The sequence below is a fragment of the Emys orbicularis genome, chromosome 3 (assembly GCF_028017835.1).
Source record: "Emys orbicularis isolate rEmyOrb1 chromosome 3, rEmyOrb1.hap1, whole genome shotgun sequence".
Lineage (NCBI taxonomy): Eukaryota > Metazoa > Chordata > Testudines > Emydidae > Emys > Emys orbicularis.
The window spans coordinates 98,217,424-98,234,954 of record NC_088685.1 but is presented as its reverse complement, the minus strand read 5'-3'; the positions used below and the strand labels follow the sequence as shown (position 1 = coordinate 98,234,954).

The 17,531-nt window shown below is 46.2% G+C and overlaps 1 protein-coding gene across 1 annotated transcript in view; it reads right to left on the bottom strand.

Moving 5' to 3' along the window:
- Positions 1 to 419: 419 nt before the first annotated feature.
- LOC135876114 (golgin subfamily A member 6-like protein 26) overlaps positions 420 to 17,531 on the bottom strand; it is a 40,130-nt gene continuing 23,018 nt past the window's right edge. Inside the window, exons 5-9 of the mRNA XM_065401295.1 lie at positions 16,892 to 17,046; positions 14,763 to 14,925; positions 7,077 to 7,235; positions 2,889 to 3,056; positions 420 to 623 (exon numbers count right to left, since the gene is read on the bottom strand). Of these exons, the coding sequence (XP_065257367.1) occupies positions 420 to 623; positions 2,889 to 3,056; positions 7,077 to 7,235; positions 14,763 to 14,925; positions 16,892 to 17,046 (849 nt within the window). The remainder of the gene's footprint in view (positions 624 to 2,888; positions 3,057 to 7,076; positions 7,236 to 14,762; positions 14,926 to 16,891; positions 17,047 to 17,531) is intronic.

Here is a 17,531-nt window from a genome sequence, read left to right as displayed (position 1 = left end):
TTTTATGAAGCCCTATTATGGATGAAATCTTTTTCACTCACATATTACTCATTTTTTCACACAAGAACTCTTATTCATTACCGTGTAAAGAGAAACTGAGTAACATTTTACTCACCAAAATTACAATAATTGGCCATCACCAAAGCTAGATCTACACTTACTAGATTTCAAATACATTTAAGGAACCAAATCTATATTGTTTATTGGCTTCATGAAGACAATCTCATGTCTATGTGGTAGAGTGAAAAAGAAACTGCTCCATTACAAGTATTTTCATAGCATTTTAAATCTCTGAAATCAATTTTGTTAAAAACAAAAATGATCATAAAGATGACTAGCCCACTGAAATTAAAGTCAAGTTGTACTTAAAGGATTAATTTTCTATCTACAGCATAGCACCTCTAATTGGGTCACCCAACCTAATATTTCCCCATGCTATCCGCTACATCTGTCATTGATTTGGTAAGTTTCCTCATCGAGCTTGCCATTTTGGAGATTTCCTGCCATTTTTCTGACTGAAGAGACTGACGTAACACATGCTTTGTTTTCAGTGCTGAAATATCCTGATCAAGCTGCAGCATCTTAGTAGATGTTTGTGAGAGTTCACTGTCCCTCCCAACAAGCTGTAATGGGGAAAATATTGTCAGTTGAAAAAGGAAGCCAGATGAAACAAAACCAAAAGCAAGTGAGTTAAGTTTTTTAAAGTCTTATGAGTTATTGGCTAGATATGTATACAGTTGAGATTGCTCTGTTTTTAAAACACAGAGTAATCAAAGACAATGATTCAATTTTGTTAGAGATATTTAGTACATTTCACAGGCTATTTTTTTGTCATCCGATGATACATATACTAAAATGACACCATTCGGTTTAGTGAGAGCCTTAAGTGGTTCTCGGTTTGTTTGTCATTTGTGATCAACCTTAAATCCATTCTGCAGAGAGATTAAGGGCAAGATTCTACAGGATGCTGAGTACCCTTAAATCCCATTAACTTCCCACAGTTAATACTGAGGGATTGTGATGCATGGTTCACAACTCAGTCCTAAGGATGGCAATAAAATATCAGCACTGACTGTCAGTCCCCTGGGCTGAAAGATCACATACCAGGATGAAGCTGCAGCATAGGCATGAAGAGACTGCATGAGCAAAATGGCAGTCCACAATGAATGTAGATGATCCTTAACTCCTGTTAGGATTGCCAAAAATTAGATCTACCACCAATAGGGGGGAAAGAGACTCCAAGGATATGTCTACACAGCAAAGAAAAACCCGCGGCTGGCCTGTGCAAGTCGACTCAGGCTCATGAAGCTTGGGCTGTGGGGCTGTTTCATTGCTGTCTAGGCCTCTGGGCTCGGGCTGGAGCCCAGGCTCTAAGACCCTGTAGGATGGGAATGTCCAAGAGCTCAGGCTCCAGCCCAAGCCAGAAATCTATACAGCAATGAAACACCCCCACAGCCTGAGCCCGTGCCAGCTGTGATTTTTTTTTTTTTTTTTTGCTGTGTAGACATATCTTTAGTCACATACTTTGGCTGGAAATGCCAAGGTCATGCTTTGATTACTTTTTTTCCAATAGGAGATTGGGAAAATATTAAGTTATACTTGAGGGCACCACACTTATAATTTACTCCCTTACATTCATATTCAGTGGAATATTCAAAATGAGAATAAAAAACTCAATGTAGTTTTCATTTTCACTTTTTCTAAGTTCTTTTGCTGTTTATTTTTGTATCCAAAGTATACTTGGTGTTTAGCACAGTTCTGAAAAATAAAGAAACACAGGTTCCTAGGAAATGTCTATGTTACAAGTTACAACAGACAACAGTCACAGAGTAGTTCATGTAACGGATGCAATTATAATACTAAAGGATAGATTTATGGTCTTCTGTACTTAGGGGGGATTTCCCCCAGGGAAAGGGAAAGTAGGGCTTTCAACTTCATCCTAATTTGAAGTTTTAGTGAGGGGGAAAGTGTGAACCTCTGCCAGGGGCTTTCCAGAAGCCCTATCAGTGGGGTCCTACCAAATTCACTGTCCATTTTCATCGATTTCACGGGCATAGGATTTTAAAAATAGTAAATTTCATTATTTCAGCTATTTCAGTGTTGTAATTTGTAGGGGTCCTGACTCAAAAGGGAGTTGTGGGTGTGGGTGTGGGGGGAGGGGTCGCAAGGTTATTGTAGGTGGTGGTGGCAGTACTGCTACCCTTACTTCTGAGCTGCTGATGGCGGCGGCGCTGCTTTCAGAGCTGGGCAACTGGGAAATGGTGGCTGCTGGCTGGGAGCCCAGCTCTGAAGGCTGAGCCGCCACCAGCAGCAATGCAGAAGTAAGGATGGCATGGTATGGGGTTGCCACCCTTCTGCACTGCCTCTGGAGCTGGGTCCTCAGTCAGCAGCCACCACTCTCCGGCCACCCAGCTCTGAAGGCAGCGCAGAAGTAAGGATAGTATGGTATTGCCACCCTTGCGTCTGCATTGCTGCTGCTGGTGGGGCGCTGCCTTTAGAGCTGGGTGTCCGACCAACAGCTGCCGCTCTCTGGCCACCCAGATCTGAAGGCAGTGCAGAAGTAAGGGTGGCAATAGTGCAACCTCCCCAAAATAACCTTGTGACCCCCCTGGAACTCCCTTTTGGGTCAGGACCCCCAATTTGAGAAACTCAGGTCATCCCTGTGAAATCTGTATAATATAGGGTAAAAGCACACAAAAGACCAGATTTCACGGTCCTTGATGCGTTTTTCATGGCCATGAATTTGGTAGGGCCTACCTATCAGGGGCAGTGGGAATGCACTGAATCAGTTCATCAGTCTACCACTCACTTCAATGAAAGTTAGATTGGGCCCTATGTTTATTTTAAGGTTCCTGATTTCATCATATAGATTAGATAAAGCAATTTACCTGGTTTTGTAAACTAGATACAAGATCTACCAACAAAGCTTTATCTCTTTGTAGTTCAATATTATCCTGTTCCTCTTTGTCCAGCATACCCTTCATTTCAGCTATTCGACTACATATTGTTGCTACATTTAAGTCAAGAGATGTGCTTCCTTGTTCCAAAATATGAACCTGTGAGAAGAACAAGCCAGGGTCAAGATCATAAAAGACAAAAATGTATATGTATGCTAACTATGTACACACACACACAAGCACACACAAACTGGAATATTTTTCAATTTCAAATACAAGTGACTGCTTACAGAAATGCTTCCTGTTATGTAAGCTTTTGGAACACTTGGGATTACACCACTCCCATAGTTTGTTTATCTAAAAAAAATCAATTTCCAATTTAAGTAGGGTTACCATATTTCCACAAGCAAAAAAGAGGACACGGGGGGGGGGGGGGGGGGGGCAGGAGTCCCACTCTAGCCCCGCCCCTGCCCTGCCCTGCCCCCCCCATCCACTCCCTCCCACTTCCCACCCCCTGACTGCCCCCCTCAGAACCCCGAACCCCCCCCCCCGCTCCTTGTCCCCTGACTGCCCCCTCCTGGGACCCCTGCCACTAACTGCCCACTAGGACCCCACCCCCTATCTAAGCCACCCTGCTTCTTGTCCCCTGACTGCCCCCTCCTGAGAACCCCCCACCCTAACTGCCCCCCTAGGACACTACCTGTCCCCTGACTGCCCAGACCCTTATCCATACCCCCACCCCTATTCACACCCCCGCCCCCAGACAGACCCCTGGGACTCCCATGCCCTATCCAACTGCTCCCCGCCCCCTGACAGGACCCCCAGAACTCCCGACCCATCCAACCCCCTCTGCTCCCTGCCTGCCTCAACCCCTCTCCACACCCCTGCCCCCGTGACAGACCGCCCAGAACCCCAGACCATCTAACCCCCCCCTGCTCCCTGTCCCTGACTGTCCCAACCCCTCTCCACACCCCTGCCACCCTGACAGCCCCCCCCAAACTCCCGACCCATCCAACCCCCCCTCCCTGTCCCCTGACCAGGGCCGGCTTTAAAGAGCCCAGGAATCAGGCTGCGCTCCGGCCGGAGCTCCAGCCGGGGTTGCGGGGCTTGGGGCTGGGCCGGAGGTGCTCGGCCGGGGCTGGGCTGGCGCGCTCGGCCAGAACTGGGGCCGCCGCCCTGGGGCCCGAGCTGCTGGGGCCGGGGGTGCTCAGCCGGCACCGCTCGGCCGGGGCCTGGCTGGCATGCTCAGCTGGAACCAGGGCCGGTGCTCTGGGGCCCGAGCCAAGCCGGGCCGGAGCCGCTGGGGCCAGGGCCAGAGCCACTGGGGCCGCCGGGCGCCGCTCGGCCCAGGCCGGAGGGAGCTGCTCGGCCAGGGCCGCGCCTCCCCAGAGCTCTCCTCCTCGCGTCCCCCCCGCCCCAGCCCCAGCCCCAGCTTACCTGCTGCTGCCTCCCGCCTGCCCCTGCTTTTTTTCAGACTTCCCGCGAAGATCTGATTCGCGGGAAGCAGGGGAGGGGGAGGAGCAGGTGGGTGGAGCGTTCAGGGGAGGGGAGGAGGGGGAAGACAGCTGCGGGGCCGGACGGCGTGGTAAGGCTGCAGGGGCTGCAGGGGATGGGGGGAGCCGGGAAGGGGCTTTGGCTGCCGAGCGGCACTTGGCCGCCGCTTTTCTGTCCATAAATAGCCGACCGGGGGGAAATCCCGGACATTTTAAGATTTTTAAAAATCCCCCCCGGAGGGCTATTTATAGACCGAAAAGCCGGACATGTCCGGGGAAATCCGGACATATGGTAGCCCTAATTTAAGTAAAGGGTGATACTGATTTCTCAGCTTGGGATCGCTCTCTGGGATCAGGCATCTGCAATCAAAAGTTTGGTCTTCCTCACTTCTGAGACCTAAAGACATCGTTTTTCTCATTATGCACCTACCAACATGTAGCCAGCATCAGCAAATTTTACTTTCAGTCTGTGACCACCTTTTAGGAGCACAGTTTATGGTGAACTACAAATTAAACAGAATGTTCAACTAACTACAGCTTACAACCACTTTACCAAATAAACCCATCATCTCCGTGACAGGTCTGTGTTCTGCTGGCCTGGGGCGTGAGAATCCAGAACTACTTTCCCATTCCAGCTTGGTTTTATACATGACAATTACTTTGCAGTAGTGGGTTTATTTGCCAACTAATTACCAAACTCAGGGCCAGTTTAGCCAGTTTTCAGAGCTCTATTTTTGTGCTCAGACAGACTTGCTGCATGGTATCCAACTGGGACACTTAGGGTCTGCCTACACAGCTGCTGGGAGCAAATCTTGCAGTCTGAGTCTACAGGCTTGTGCTAGTGGGGCCACACTAGCATGCTAAAAATAGCAATGCAGACAGACGTTCCCGCTCATGCTGGAGCGCAGGCTCTGAAGCCTAGGGAGGGAGGTGGGCTTCAGAGCCTGAGCTCGAGCTTGAATGTCAAAGCAATAGCTACGCAGCTATTTTTAGCATGCTCGCTCAAGCCCCTCTAGCATGAGACTGTCAACCCAGGCTGCAAGACTTGCTCCCAGCAGCTGTGTAGACATACCCTTAGGATCCCCAGAGAGCTGCCATACCGCCTTTTTATTTTGTGTTTAAACAGTACCTAGCACAACGGGGACTTGGTCCATGACTAGGTACTATGATAATAATAATAATATATCAGAAGGACTAAAGACTTGTTAAGTGATATTCAAAGCTTCCTTAGAAGTGGTATTTGCTGTTTCCCTTATTATAGCAGGGAGCAGTTCTCATAATGCCATTAGCTGCACCAATAATAAATCAACACTGATTTTCTTCAAGAGCTATAATTAAGGCTGCGTCTGTCACGGAAGTCATGGATCCCGTGACCTCCGTGACTTCTGCAGCAGCCAGTGCTGGTCCAGGGGCTTCCCGAGTCGGGCAGCTCCTGGCCCAGCAGCAGCAATTTGGGTGTGTGGGAGGGGGCTCAGGGCTGGGGGAGGGGGTTAGGGTACAGGGCGGGCTTACTTGGGGGGGGTCTCCCACCAGTATGTCCTTGCAATTCCTAGGTGGAAGGGCCAGGGGGCTTCATGCACTGCCCACTCCTGCAGGCGCAACCCCTGCAGCTCCCATTGGCGGTTCCCTGCCAATGGGAGCTGCGGAGCCGGCGCTTGTGGCAGGAGCAGCGCGTAGAGCCCCCCGGACGCCCCTCCCTCTAGGAACTGCAGGGACATGCCGGTTCGAGCCGAGTAGGGAGCCTGACAGCCCCGCCAACCCTCCCTCCCTAGCACCAGCGGGGGTCCCAGGCTGTGCCCCCCAGCCCGCCTCCCCAGAGCACCCGCAGCCTCCCGGCCCCAGTTTAGTTAGGAGTATATAGTAAAAGTCATGGACAGGTCACGGGCTGTGAATTTTTGTTTACTGAGCATGACCCGTCCATGACTTTTACTAAAAATACCCATGACTAAAATGTAGCCTTAGCTATAAGCAATGAAAATTCAGAGCAAGAAAGAAGATTCAATCCAGGGACTTGGTTATTTGGTATTAATTACTTACTATGTAATCACATTAGAATACAACAGGCTGAGGGCAAAAAAAAAAAAAAAAAGGGGTGCTATTATTTCAAGGCAACCCCCCCCCCCCCAACTGGCTGAACAAAAAGCCAGTGACAGCGTCCCTGGAGATATCTGCATATTCTGTCTTTCTGAAAAGTGGGAAAGTGTTGTGATGGTAGCTGCATATAGCAGGAGTCACAGGAAAACTGGGATAAAACACAGTGACTCCAGAATGGCAAAGTCAGCCATGAAGAAATGACTCCAACTTCAGATCATGAGAGAGAGTCTGGAGTCATGGCTTCTGGAGGCCCATGACCTCTGAATAATAAATAAAATGGCTGCAAACAGAAAGAACCAGTACACTTTTGATTCATTGTGCTGGGTCAGCAGTACCATAAATGGAAAAAATAAATCTTACCACTAGGCCTTCCTTCAATTAGTAAGGCAGAGCACTATGGATCTGTTCCATTTCCCATTGAAATAAATGAAGAGACTCCTGTTGACTTCAATGGGAGCTGGATCATGTCCTGTAAGCACAAAGTGGAGTATACCTCTTCTTAACAAATGAATTTAATAGAAAAGAATATGATTCCTTATCTTTAGGTGAACAATGAAGATGCATTTAGAAAGTCGGTGTAGTCACAGACAACCTTTTCCATAAGTTCTTGCAAGTTTTTCTTTTCCTGCTGCAAGAGCTCTTGGTGCATCTTGATCTCATGTTTCAGATGCTCTTCTTGGTCTTTCACTTTGAGAAGTTGAGTAAAGCTGGAAGACTGAGATGTATAACTCTCTTCCCTGAGGGCTCTCTCCTGAAATACATCATAAAAGCACAACTGGATCAAAATATATTAAAACGAAGTAAGATTGTTGTGATGCTTCCCAGGAGCCCCCAGGGTTATGAAGGAATTCACTACCACCTGTTCTTAGCATGAGGAAGCCTTGCCTGTGCCTGCCATGCGTCAGCTCCCTGACTCCACTGGCCAGAGGTAATGCAAGCACTCCCTTCTTAGCCTATGCAGGCTCCGCTATAACCTCTGCAGGTTAGTGACAGGCACTCTCCAAAACCGGAGCCCTCTGAGCATCTCCCTGGACTGTCCAGCCTCTAGTCCAATAGACACTCACAGAATTCAGAGATTTGCTGTTCCCAAAAGGAACAGAACCACCAGCTACACTAGTTACACTAGTTACATCTCCTCTTAACACACAGCACTTAGATATGTTTATAGTGAAAACAAATATGAGTATTTAACAAAAAATAGATTTGAGAAGGTCACAAGTAAACGTATTGGAAACAACTGGTTACTTGTAAAAAAAAAATCATACCTCACATTCTACAGACTAGGATTAATTAACAAGATATTTTCCTGTCTAATGAAGTTTAGCTCACACAAAGTCATCTCAGCGTTTTCCAGCCAGGTTGGCTATAACCCTCCTTTCATAAGACAGAAGACGCTGACAGTTCATTCCTCGGTGAAGAATCCAGGGTGTACCTCAGTAAGCCCCAGTTATTCCCCAAAAGTCTTTACTCATAAACAGGATACCCCTTTGTTGATTCTTTTTTTTCACACAGATTTTCTCTCATGATTTCACAGTCTCTTCATTAGCATCAGGCTCAATACAAGTAGGCTTCCATTGTGAAGCGGACAATACACAGAAAGAAAAGTTTCTATTACTCCTTGCCTGACGGAACCTGTCCAAGGCATGTCACCTCCTGGTGGCCTGGCTTACCTTAAGAACATAATTTTCAATATAGATACATAACTTTTTAAATATTACACTTACATACATTTTAGAAAAAAAGATTTTGAAGACTAACTAGCAAAAATCTTAAAAAACAAAAGCAATTTTTTTTTAAATACATCAGAAGCAGGAAGCCTGCCAAACAATCAGTGGAGCCACTGGACGATAAAGGTGCTAAAGGACCACTCAAGGAAGACAAGGATGTTGAGGGGAGAAACTAAATGAATTCTTTGCATTCCTTTACACACCTGAACCATTTTTTTAGGTAACAAATCTGAGGAACTGTCTGAAGATTTAGGTGTCAACAGAAGTGGCTTTGGAACAAATGGATAAATTAAACAGTAATAAGTCACAAGGACTAGATGGTATTCACCCAAGAGTTCTGAAGGAACTCCAATATGAAACTGCAAAACTACTAACTGTGGTATGTAACCCATCACTTAAATCAGCCTCTACCAGATGACTGGGAGGTAGCTAAGGTAATGCTGATTTTACAAAAAGGCTCCAGAGGTGATCCTGGCAATTACAGGTTGAGGGAAGAGGTTACTATACCCTTGAGGAACCTCTTAGTGATTGGGTGTGACAGCACGGAGTACCCTTCTACAGGTTGGTGGAAAGCTGTTATAGCCTCTAGGCTGACCCTAAGAGAGCTTAGAGATAGACCCGACTTTTTTAGGGTCAAAGAATAATGTGGAAGATTCACAGATGTTGGGGAGATTTACTGGGACATGCACCAAATCTGTAACCTGGAGCATTACTGCAGGTAAGTTACGTCATATTGAGGACTTTCTACTGTGTAATAGAACCTCTTCTACCTCTTGAACAGGAGCTTTCTAGGTGTTGGAACCAAGCAGTAGCCCAGGGATCGGCAACCTTTGGTACGCAGACCGCCAGGGTAAGCACCCTGGCGGGCTGGGCCAGTTTGTTTACCTGCCGCGTCCACAGGTTCGGCCGATCGTGGCTCCCACTGGCCGCGGTTTGCCGCTCCAGGCCAATGGGGGCTGTGGGAAGCAGCACAGGCCAAGGAATGTGCTGGCTGCTGCTTCCCGCAGCCCCCATTGGCCTGGAACGGTGAACCACGGCCAGTGGGAGCCGCAATCGGATGAACCTGCGGACGCGGCAGGTAAACAAACTGGTCCGGCCCGCCAGGGTGCTTACCCTGGCAGGCCACGTGCCAAAGGTTGCCGATCCCTGCAGTAGCCAAACCTTGAGGCAGAGAATCCCCAAGCTGGGATGCCAAGCATGTCCTCTGTTCTAATAGAGGTGCAGAATGGCCAGGAGAGAGATCAGTGGGCATGTCGCGAGCTGTGACAGGTAAGGGTACCACCAAGTCTGTCTCGACCAAATGGGGGTAATCAAAATGATGCGAGCTCCATCCCTTTTTATTTTCAGCAGGACATTCAGCAATAGGGGTTATGGGGGGAAGGCATAGAGATGGTCCCTGTCCCAGGGGAGGAGGAGAACATCACCCAGGGAGCGTTTTCCCATCCCCGCTCTGGAGCAATAGCATGGACATTTCTTGTTCAGGTGAGTGGCAATAGGTCTGTGGACAGCCCTCCCCCCACCCCCCAAATAGGTTGTGAAGTACTGTCAGGTATATATCCCACTCGTGATTGTGTGGGAATTTGTGACTGAGACTGCCCACTGTCGAGGTTTGTGTGCACAGGATGTAAGCCACAGAAAGTGTAACGTTGTAGGAGATGCACCAATTGTATAGCTTCATTGCTTCTGTGCATAGGGAGGGTGACTTGGCTCCCCCCTTCCTGATTGATGTAGCATATACAGGCTATGTTGTCTGTTAGGATCTTTGTGTGTGATCCAGTGATCAGTTGGAGGAAATGGGTGCAAGCATTCCTGGCCTCTCTTAGCTCGAGGAGATTGGCGTGAAGGGATATCTCTGTGGGCGACCATTTGCCTTGCATCGTGAGGCTGTTTAGATGCACGTTCCACCCTATGAGTGATGCGTCGGTGGTGAGGAGCAACAATGGCGATGCTTGTGAGAAGGGGATCCCCTTGCAAATGTTGGCTGGGTCTTTCCACCAAGTCTAGGGAGTTTCTGCCATTCTGTTCGCCAGCTCCTGAAAAAGACGAAAATCATCTGCCAGAGATGGTGGGGAAGGTATGACAGCTTCGTCTGGAGAGGAGGATATGGTTCTTGGTGTCACTTCCTCCTCGGTACTGGCTTCCTGTTTGTCTATGTTTTAAGGCAGTTCTGAAGCCCTGGATGCTGTGGCCAGGGGGTGTGCCTCAAGGGTTCTCAGGCAAGGCTCAAAGCCTGAGAGGCATGCTGGTGGTGCGCCGCCCAAGGTTCCCAATATGGCCATTGGAGTAGTGGTGGCATAGAGCCCGGTGGTGGCACCCATGGGTGACCGAATTAAGATAGTGGCAGTGGGGCCACCTGCGGATATATCCTTGGGCTCTGCTGGTAGTGGGGGTCCTGGGCCGCGCGCTGCTGCCCGTCTATGTCCCCCAGCACCAGCTGGGGTCCCAGGCTGCGTGCCGACGCCTGCCCCCACACACCCCAGCACCGGTGGGATTCCCGGGCCACTCCCCCGCCCCACCCAGCACCTGCGGCCCCCTGGCCCAAGTTTTAGTTAGGGGTATAGTAAAAGTCATGGACAGGTCACAGGCTGTGAATTTTTGTTTACTGCCCGTGACCTGTCCATGACTTTTACTAAAAATACCCATGACTAAAATGTAGCCTTACCCATGATGACTCTTGCCCAAGTCTGGTAGAATAGGGAAAGATGGCATCCAAAGATAGGGTTCAAAGACAGCTCTAGTCTGGTGTCTGTGCTCACTTGCCCTTGGCTTTATGGCTCTCGGTTTTCTTCGGCAACAGCACCTCCTGAATGTTGGGCAGGACCCCACCCTGCGTGATGGTGACTCCCCCCAGCAGCTTGTTCAGCTCCTTGTCATTGCACACGGCCAGCTGCAAGTGCCGAAGAATAATGTGGGTTTTCTTGTTATCCCGAGCGGCGTTACCAGCCAGCTCCAGTATCTCAGCGGTCAGATACTCCATCACCATGGCCAGGTACACCGGGGCTCCAGCTCCCACTTGCTCCGCATAGTTCCCCTTGCGCAGCTGTCTAGGTTGTGACTTTTAACCTTTATGCCAACCCTGCTGTCTTGATGATGCCACAGGGTGACTGTGTAAGCCTTTTTTGAGAGAACATGGGTTTCTTCTTCAGAGGATAATCAGTAGGCTGTTGTTAAAGAGTAAGTAGGTACTCTGGTCTAAGATTGGTATCTGAAGGGCTTCCTTCAGTGTAAGGCCCCTTTTGTTGAATTGCTAAACAAAGGTCAAGATCTCTATGGTGTTCTGTACCTCTTTGCATGACACTTAAAACTACCAATCATTCCTTGTTATAACTGCCATGGCTGTGGACTGAACTGTGATATCAGAAGCGTCCAGAGCCACATGTAGAGATGTTTTTGCCTCTAGTTGCCCTTTCATTTCTCCCTGGCTTCTGGAGGAATCTTGTTCACAAAGGGAGATACTTTGTTTCAGGTCAAGTAGTACTTAGCAAATAATGCTTGTTAGTTTGCTATAAGTAGTTGGAATGAAATGGAGGAGGCTTTCCTTCCAAAGACATCTAGCAAACTGGGGTCTTTTTTGGGAGTAGTCTTTGATAAGCTAGGCTGACAAGTTTTCTCCCAGACCACACAGTCCACCAGAGATTGAGGGATTGGATGTGTATAGAATTGTTCAAAGCCCCTCTCTGGAATTTGGGATCTTTTTTTTTCTTGCTTGCTTTGTAGTTAGGGTAAATATAGCAGGGGGTTGCCAGAGATATTTAGCTGGCTCCAAAATGCTTTCATAGATAGGGATTGCTACCCTGTGGAGGATAACCATTAATTTATGGGGCTTTTCCTTGATCAGAAGAGTCCCAGTCCTCAGTGTCAGCAATTCAAGGCAGCAGTTCTTGAAAAAGCTCGAAATTATCTGGAGCTGGTACTGCAGCCAAAGAGACTGCTTCCTTGGGAAATGATGATGATGATGATGATGATGGGTCTTTGGGAGAAGTTGAAGGGCACTGGTCCAGTGGTTTGGAACCAAACTCTTTTTCATTATTCAGGAGTTCTTCATTCCCATTCCTACGAGCTTCTGTGGGAGGTCTTGAAACTAAGGCCAAAGGAGGATGAGACCTTCTGTGTTCGGGAGACACTGGGAAGGAGACTCACTTCTGGAGGCTCTGGAAGATGAGCCCCAGTTAGTCCAGTATGGCCATGGTGGAAAGCTGTTATGGATAGGATTGACTAGGTTGACCGGGTTGGTTAAGATATGGTTGGCTGGGCCATTCTCATCTCTGCAAATGAGTGGCTCTGAAATGAGTGGTTTTGATCTGAAGGGATGAACAAGCTTCTGATCTTGTTGAGCAAGGCGGTGAAGATTTCCAGCTCGATGGGATGGGGTGCAGCAAGAAAATGTAGTCATGAGAAGGGAAGAAAGAATAGATTTCCTCTAACGGCAGTGCTGAGGTGCTGCTATTCATAGATTCTGAACTCGCATGCATGGGGCACACATGCACTTACAGTGGGATCAAATACACTTCACCAATATTGGCAAGGCCACAAAAAGCCCAGTGTGACGGGTTGGATCACAGAACCCCCCTTGGGAACTGCCAACTGATGTGCCAAGACTACTTCTGCCCCTGCTTTCCCTGCCAGCTCAGGACCCCAGCACCCTGTCTTGCTGAGCCAGACATGCCCATCTGCTCCAACAAAGACCCAGGATCTGAATTACTTGCCCCAAAGCTGCAGACTTAACTGGAAGCAGCTTACAGAAGTGTTCTTGTTTCTAACACTCAGATGCCCAACTCCCAATGGGGTCTAAACCCAAATAAATCCGTTTTACCCTGTATAAAGCTTATACAGGGTAAACTCACAAATTGTTCGCCCTCTATAACACTGATAGAGAGATATGCACAGCTGTTTGCCCCCCACCCCCCGGTCTTAATACATACTCCGAGTTAATTAATAAGTAAAAAGTGATTTTACTAAATACAGAAAGTAGAATGTAAGTGGTTCCAAGTAGTGACAGACAGAGCAAAGTGAATTACCAAGTAAAATAAAATAAAATCCGCAAGTCTATGTCTAATCAAACTGAATACAGATAAGATCCTCACCAGTTCCAGAATGCTTCCTTTTACAGACTAATCTCCTTTTAGTCTGGGTCCAGCAATCACTCATACCCCTTGCAGTCACTGTCCTTTGTTCCAGTTTCTTTCAGGTATCTTTGGGGGTGGAGAGGCCCTCTCTTTAGCCAGCTGAAGACAAAATGGAGGGGTCTCCCCTGGACTTAAATAGACTTTCTCTTGTGGGTGGAGACCCCCTCCTCTCTCCTATGCAAAGTCCAGCTACAAAATGGAGTTTTGGAGTCACCTGGGCAAGTCACATGTCCATGCATGACTGAGTTCCTTACCAGCCAAGCCACATTCCTGGGAAAGCCCAGATGTGGATTGGTGTCTCCAAGTTCATTGTTGGCTTAAGTGTTTCTTGATTGGGCACTTACTGAGAATAGTCTTTTCTCAGGAAGCTGACCAACTGCTTCACTACAGCCTACTTAGAATCAGACAAGTATGCAGCCAATATTCATAACTTCAAATACAAAAATGATACATGCATACAAATACGATTAATAAATTCAGTAGATCATGACCTTTACAGAGATATGTTACATGGCATATGTAGCATAAAACACATTCTAGTTATGTTATATATATACACATTCATAAGCATATTTCCATAAAGCCTTATGGGTGGCACCGTCACATCCAGGAGCTGCTTGGTATGGAGTATTTAAGAACCCAGATACAGGCAGAAGAAATGAGAAGTAGGCTCAAAGACGCATCCATGAAACTGTTGATGAATCTGGCCCAAATGTCTCAGGAGTCATCTTTCAGTTATGTTCTACAACCTCTTTCCAATTAATGACTTGAAACTCATTCTATATTTGAGGGCAGGTCAATTCAGCACTTCTTAATGATCTTTGTTTTTTCACACCTATCCCAGATATGGAGGATTACTGTAGCATTTTTTGCTTAGGGTTCAGAAGTCACTGCCATCAAATGGAATTTAAAGGCAGAGGGAAGTCTTCAAGCAACAGCTCAGGTGAAAATTAGGCCAAAGCATTACAGATAGAAATAGCAAGTGCAAGCTTCAGGAAACTGCTGATTTAATAAGAACGTGCATATTTAAATAAAAATGCTAATTTCTCAGTTTGAATTGCATGCTGATGTGTTCATATTTAAAAACCACTAGCAGTTTACCACTCTAGAGAGGGAGGAAAAAAGAGAATTTAATTGCCTACTTTTATCATGTGCCTTCAGAAATTTAAAGATGTTCTCTAATTTGGATCAGATTTCCTTTGTAGTCTCAACTGTTTATTTTACTAAGAAAAGTGAACCGAGTATAGTCTGAACATTACTGAAGTGTAAAAATATAGAATCTTAGATGTTTTAATGTAAGGCAGTGGAAAAGGAACATCATGTTAATCTATGCTGTCTTCATTGCACTAACTGTTTTTTAGTGGGGTTTTGTTTGTTTGTTTTTTATATGTAAGACCAATTGGTCATTCCCTATCCCATTCTTACTATGTTCAGTTGCTTGTTAAGTTCCAAGAGCTGGGAACGCAGCACAGCATTCTCTGTGGTCAGGGATGCATAATCATCCATCATTTTGCTTCTTAAGAAACGATCCTGCTCTGCCAGTAGATCTTTCTCTCTCAATTGCTGATGAAGAAAACTTATCTCACTTCTGATCAGAAAAAATGCACAGAGAAAATAATATTTATTGTTAAAAATTGTTCCATCTGAAAATGACAAGCCATATTTTTAAAAGATATATATGACATTATTCAGAAAGTTGTATAAAATGTCCTAACATTAAGATCCAATTATAAGGTTTGTATAATAGAATCTTAATGTTAGGACATTTTATACAGCTTTCTGAATTATCTCATTAAAATCAGCCCTTTCCATAAACTTTGTATCCTAAATCTGCCAAAAAGCAACCTAACATTGTTAGTTATATTATACAATCTATCTAGCTCTATTTATTAAGAATTAATTCTAAAAACAAGGATGAATCACTAGCAAGGCACATCTTGCTTGTAGGAGGGCATACTGTTGTAACAATGGAGAATTAATGTAATGCTTGTGCACACACAGATATTCTCTTTTTCTCTCAAAACAAGGAAATCAAGGAAATTAGCGCTACTCTAGTAAAATATATTACACAATTTAAAAGCCCTCAGGACACTCAAGTAAAAATGATAAAATCAGTTACAATTATTAAAAATTTCATACCTGAACACTAACAAGAATCCGCCCGAGAATGCTACCATGTGACATTTCTAAAGATCTGAAAGTATGTACTACCAGTCTTAAATCATTTTTATGTTATATTTTGAGGTCAGATTTGATCTGACTGATTTTGGCCATCTCAAGCACTGCATAGCAGCAAGAGAATACTGGTCAGTTAAGCTGGGTTTACAGCTGTTTTGCATTGCCAGAGCAGCACAAAATAGCTGGAGTGCACACCCTAGTTTTCCCCTACCACATGTACTCCTCTTTCCCCTGCCCACACACATCCCCCTTAGTTTCCCCCTTCCTCCTACACCTCACATTCCCCTGCACACACACAGCTCCAGTCTTCCTCTTCCTCCTGTACCTGTTTCCCCACACATGCAGAAGTTTCCCTCCCTCATGTTTCCCATGTTTCCCTGCTCTCACACACCCCAGTTTCTACATCCTGTCCCTCGTATTCCCACAGCTCACACCCTTAGTTTACCACGTCTCTATTGAGCCGATCAGGTGCAGTGATTAATTTTTAGAATAATTATTTAGGATTAATGTTCATTTTTTCATTATTTTTCATAGCTGAGAAGGAAAAATAAAATACTATCTTTTAGAGAAACTCAAGAAGAATTCCCCCAGCCTCACCTCTGCTTCTCCTATTCCTGGGGCTCTTCATCCCACTCTCCCAAGCCAGAGGCAGAGGGCTTTCCCTTCCTGGCTGAGTGAGCTGGCAGACCCAGGAATTCTTCCGCCCCTCTGCCCCTTCCCAGCCCAGATGTTAGAAGGAAGGAGGGAAGGTGTGCAGAGAAGAGCTGTCTCTTTGCTCACAGAAATGGAGAGGGGATGGATTGAAGCTGCCCTGAGCTGCTGGGATCTTTTTGTTCCCTCCTCCCTTCCTGTGAGAATCGTGTCTCCTGAGGGGAGAGGGAGAAAGCTCCACTTGCTTCCTGCAGTAGTTCCAATTGGCTGCTCTTCCCCAGAAGGAACCCTCTAATTTTAAATTAAGCAAATTTCGGAAGGATGCTAAATTGTTAACTACGGGGACTATAACTAACCATTTATCCCTTAAAACACTACAAGTGGAGCTACTGTGCAACCTCTCTTACACTTTATGTTAGTCAATCCTGAACTGGAAGGACTACCTCTGTGGATGAGAGAGTACCTTTTGTTTCAACTTGTCCATTTTCTCTGTTGTCTCTCTGCTGAAAAGCCAATAGAGCGTAACATCTTTTGGTAGATGGGGATGAACTGAAAGCAGTACATCATGACTCCCTGCAATGTGTCAGAAAATGGGTGCCAGCTTAAAGTGACCCCATCCGTAGTGAAGACAGAAACCAGTAACCTAGAGTTTAATGGGTTAGTAAATCCCAAATCATCAATACCTGACCATCCCTCGAAAAACTGCCAAATACTTTGGCTAATACCTGATGTCATGTGTGATCTGGTCTTGCATCATTGCAGTTTTTTTAAATATTTTGTCTTCCATTTCATGCACAGCAAACTGCACTTTCATAAGTTCCTTTCTCTTTTCAGAAAGCTGCAAATCTACTGCCGTCTGCTGCTCTGACCGTTGCTTCAACTTGGTGTCCACATATATAAAAGGAGACAAAGTTAGAGCAGAATGAAGACTGGGGCTCATTTTATGTTTATTTCTAAAATAACTGTAAAACATACATCACTCATTAAGTAGTTCCAATAAATAATCTGGTTTTAGTTTGACTACTGTAAAACTGTCCAGTAGTCTGATTCCTTTATTGTTTTACCAGATTTATATGATGACTCTTGACCAGGTACATAAAGCTCAAGTGGTAGGGGCTTGTGCTTTTGGTGCTGAAAGTTCTAAATTCAATCCCAGCTGATGAATGTGGTGTCTGCATGTATGTGGTTAGGGTTTATTATATGGATGCTTGAGAAAATTTATTTACAGTGGGAGGATGGAATACAAATTTTACATTATTTTAACATTTCCTGATCAGGGCCGGCTCTAGGTTTTTTGCTGCCCCAAGCAAAAAAAAATTTGGCTGCCCCCCCCGCACCCTCCTGCCGCCCCAGCCCTGGGTCACT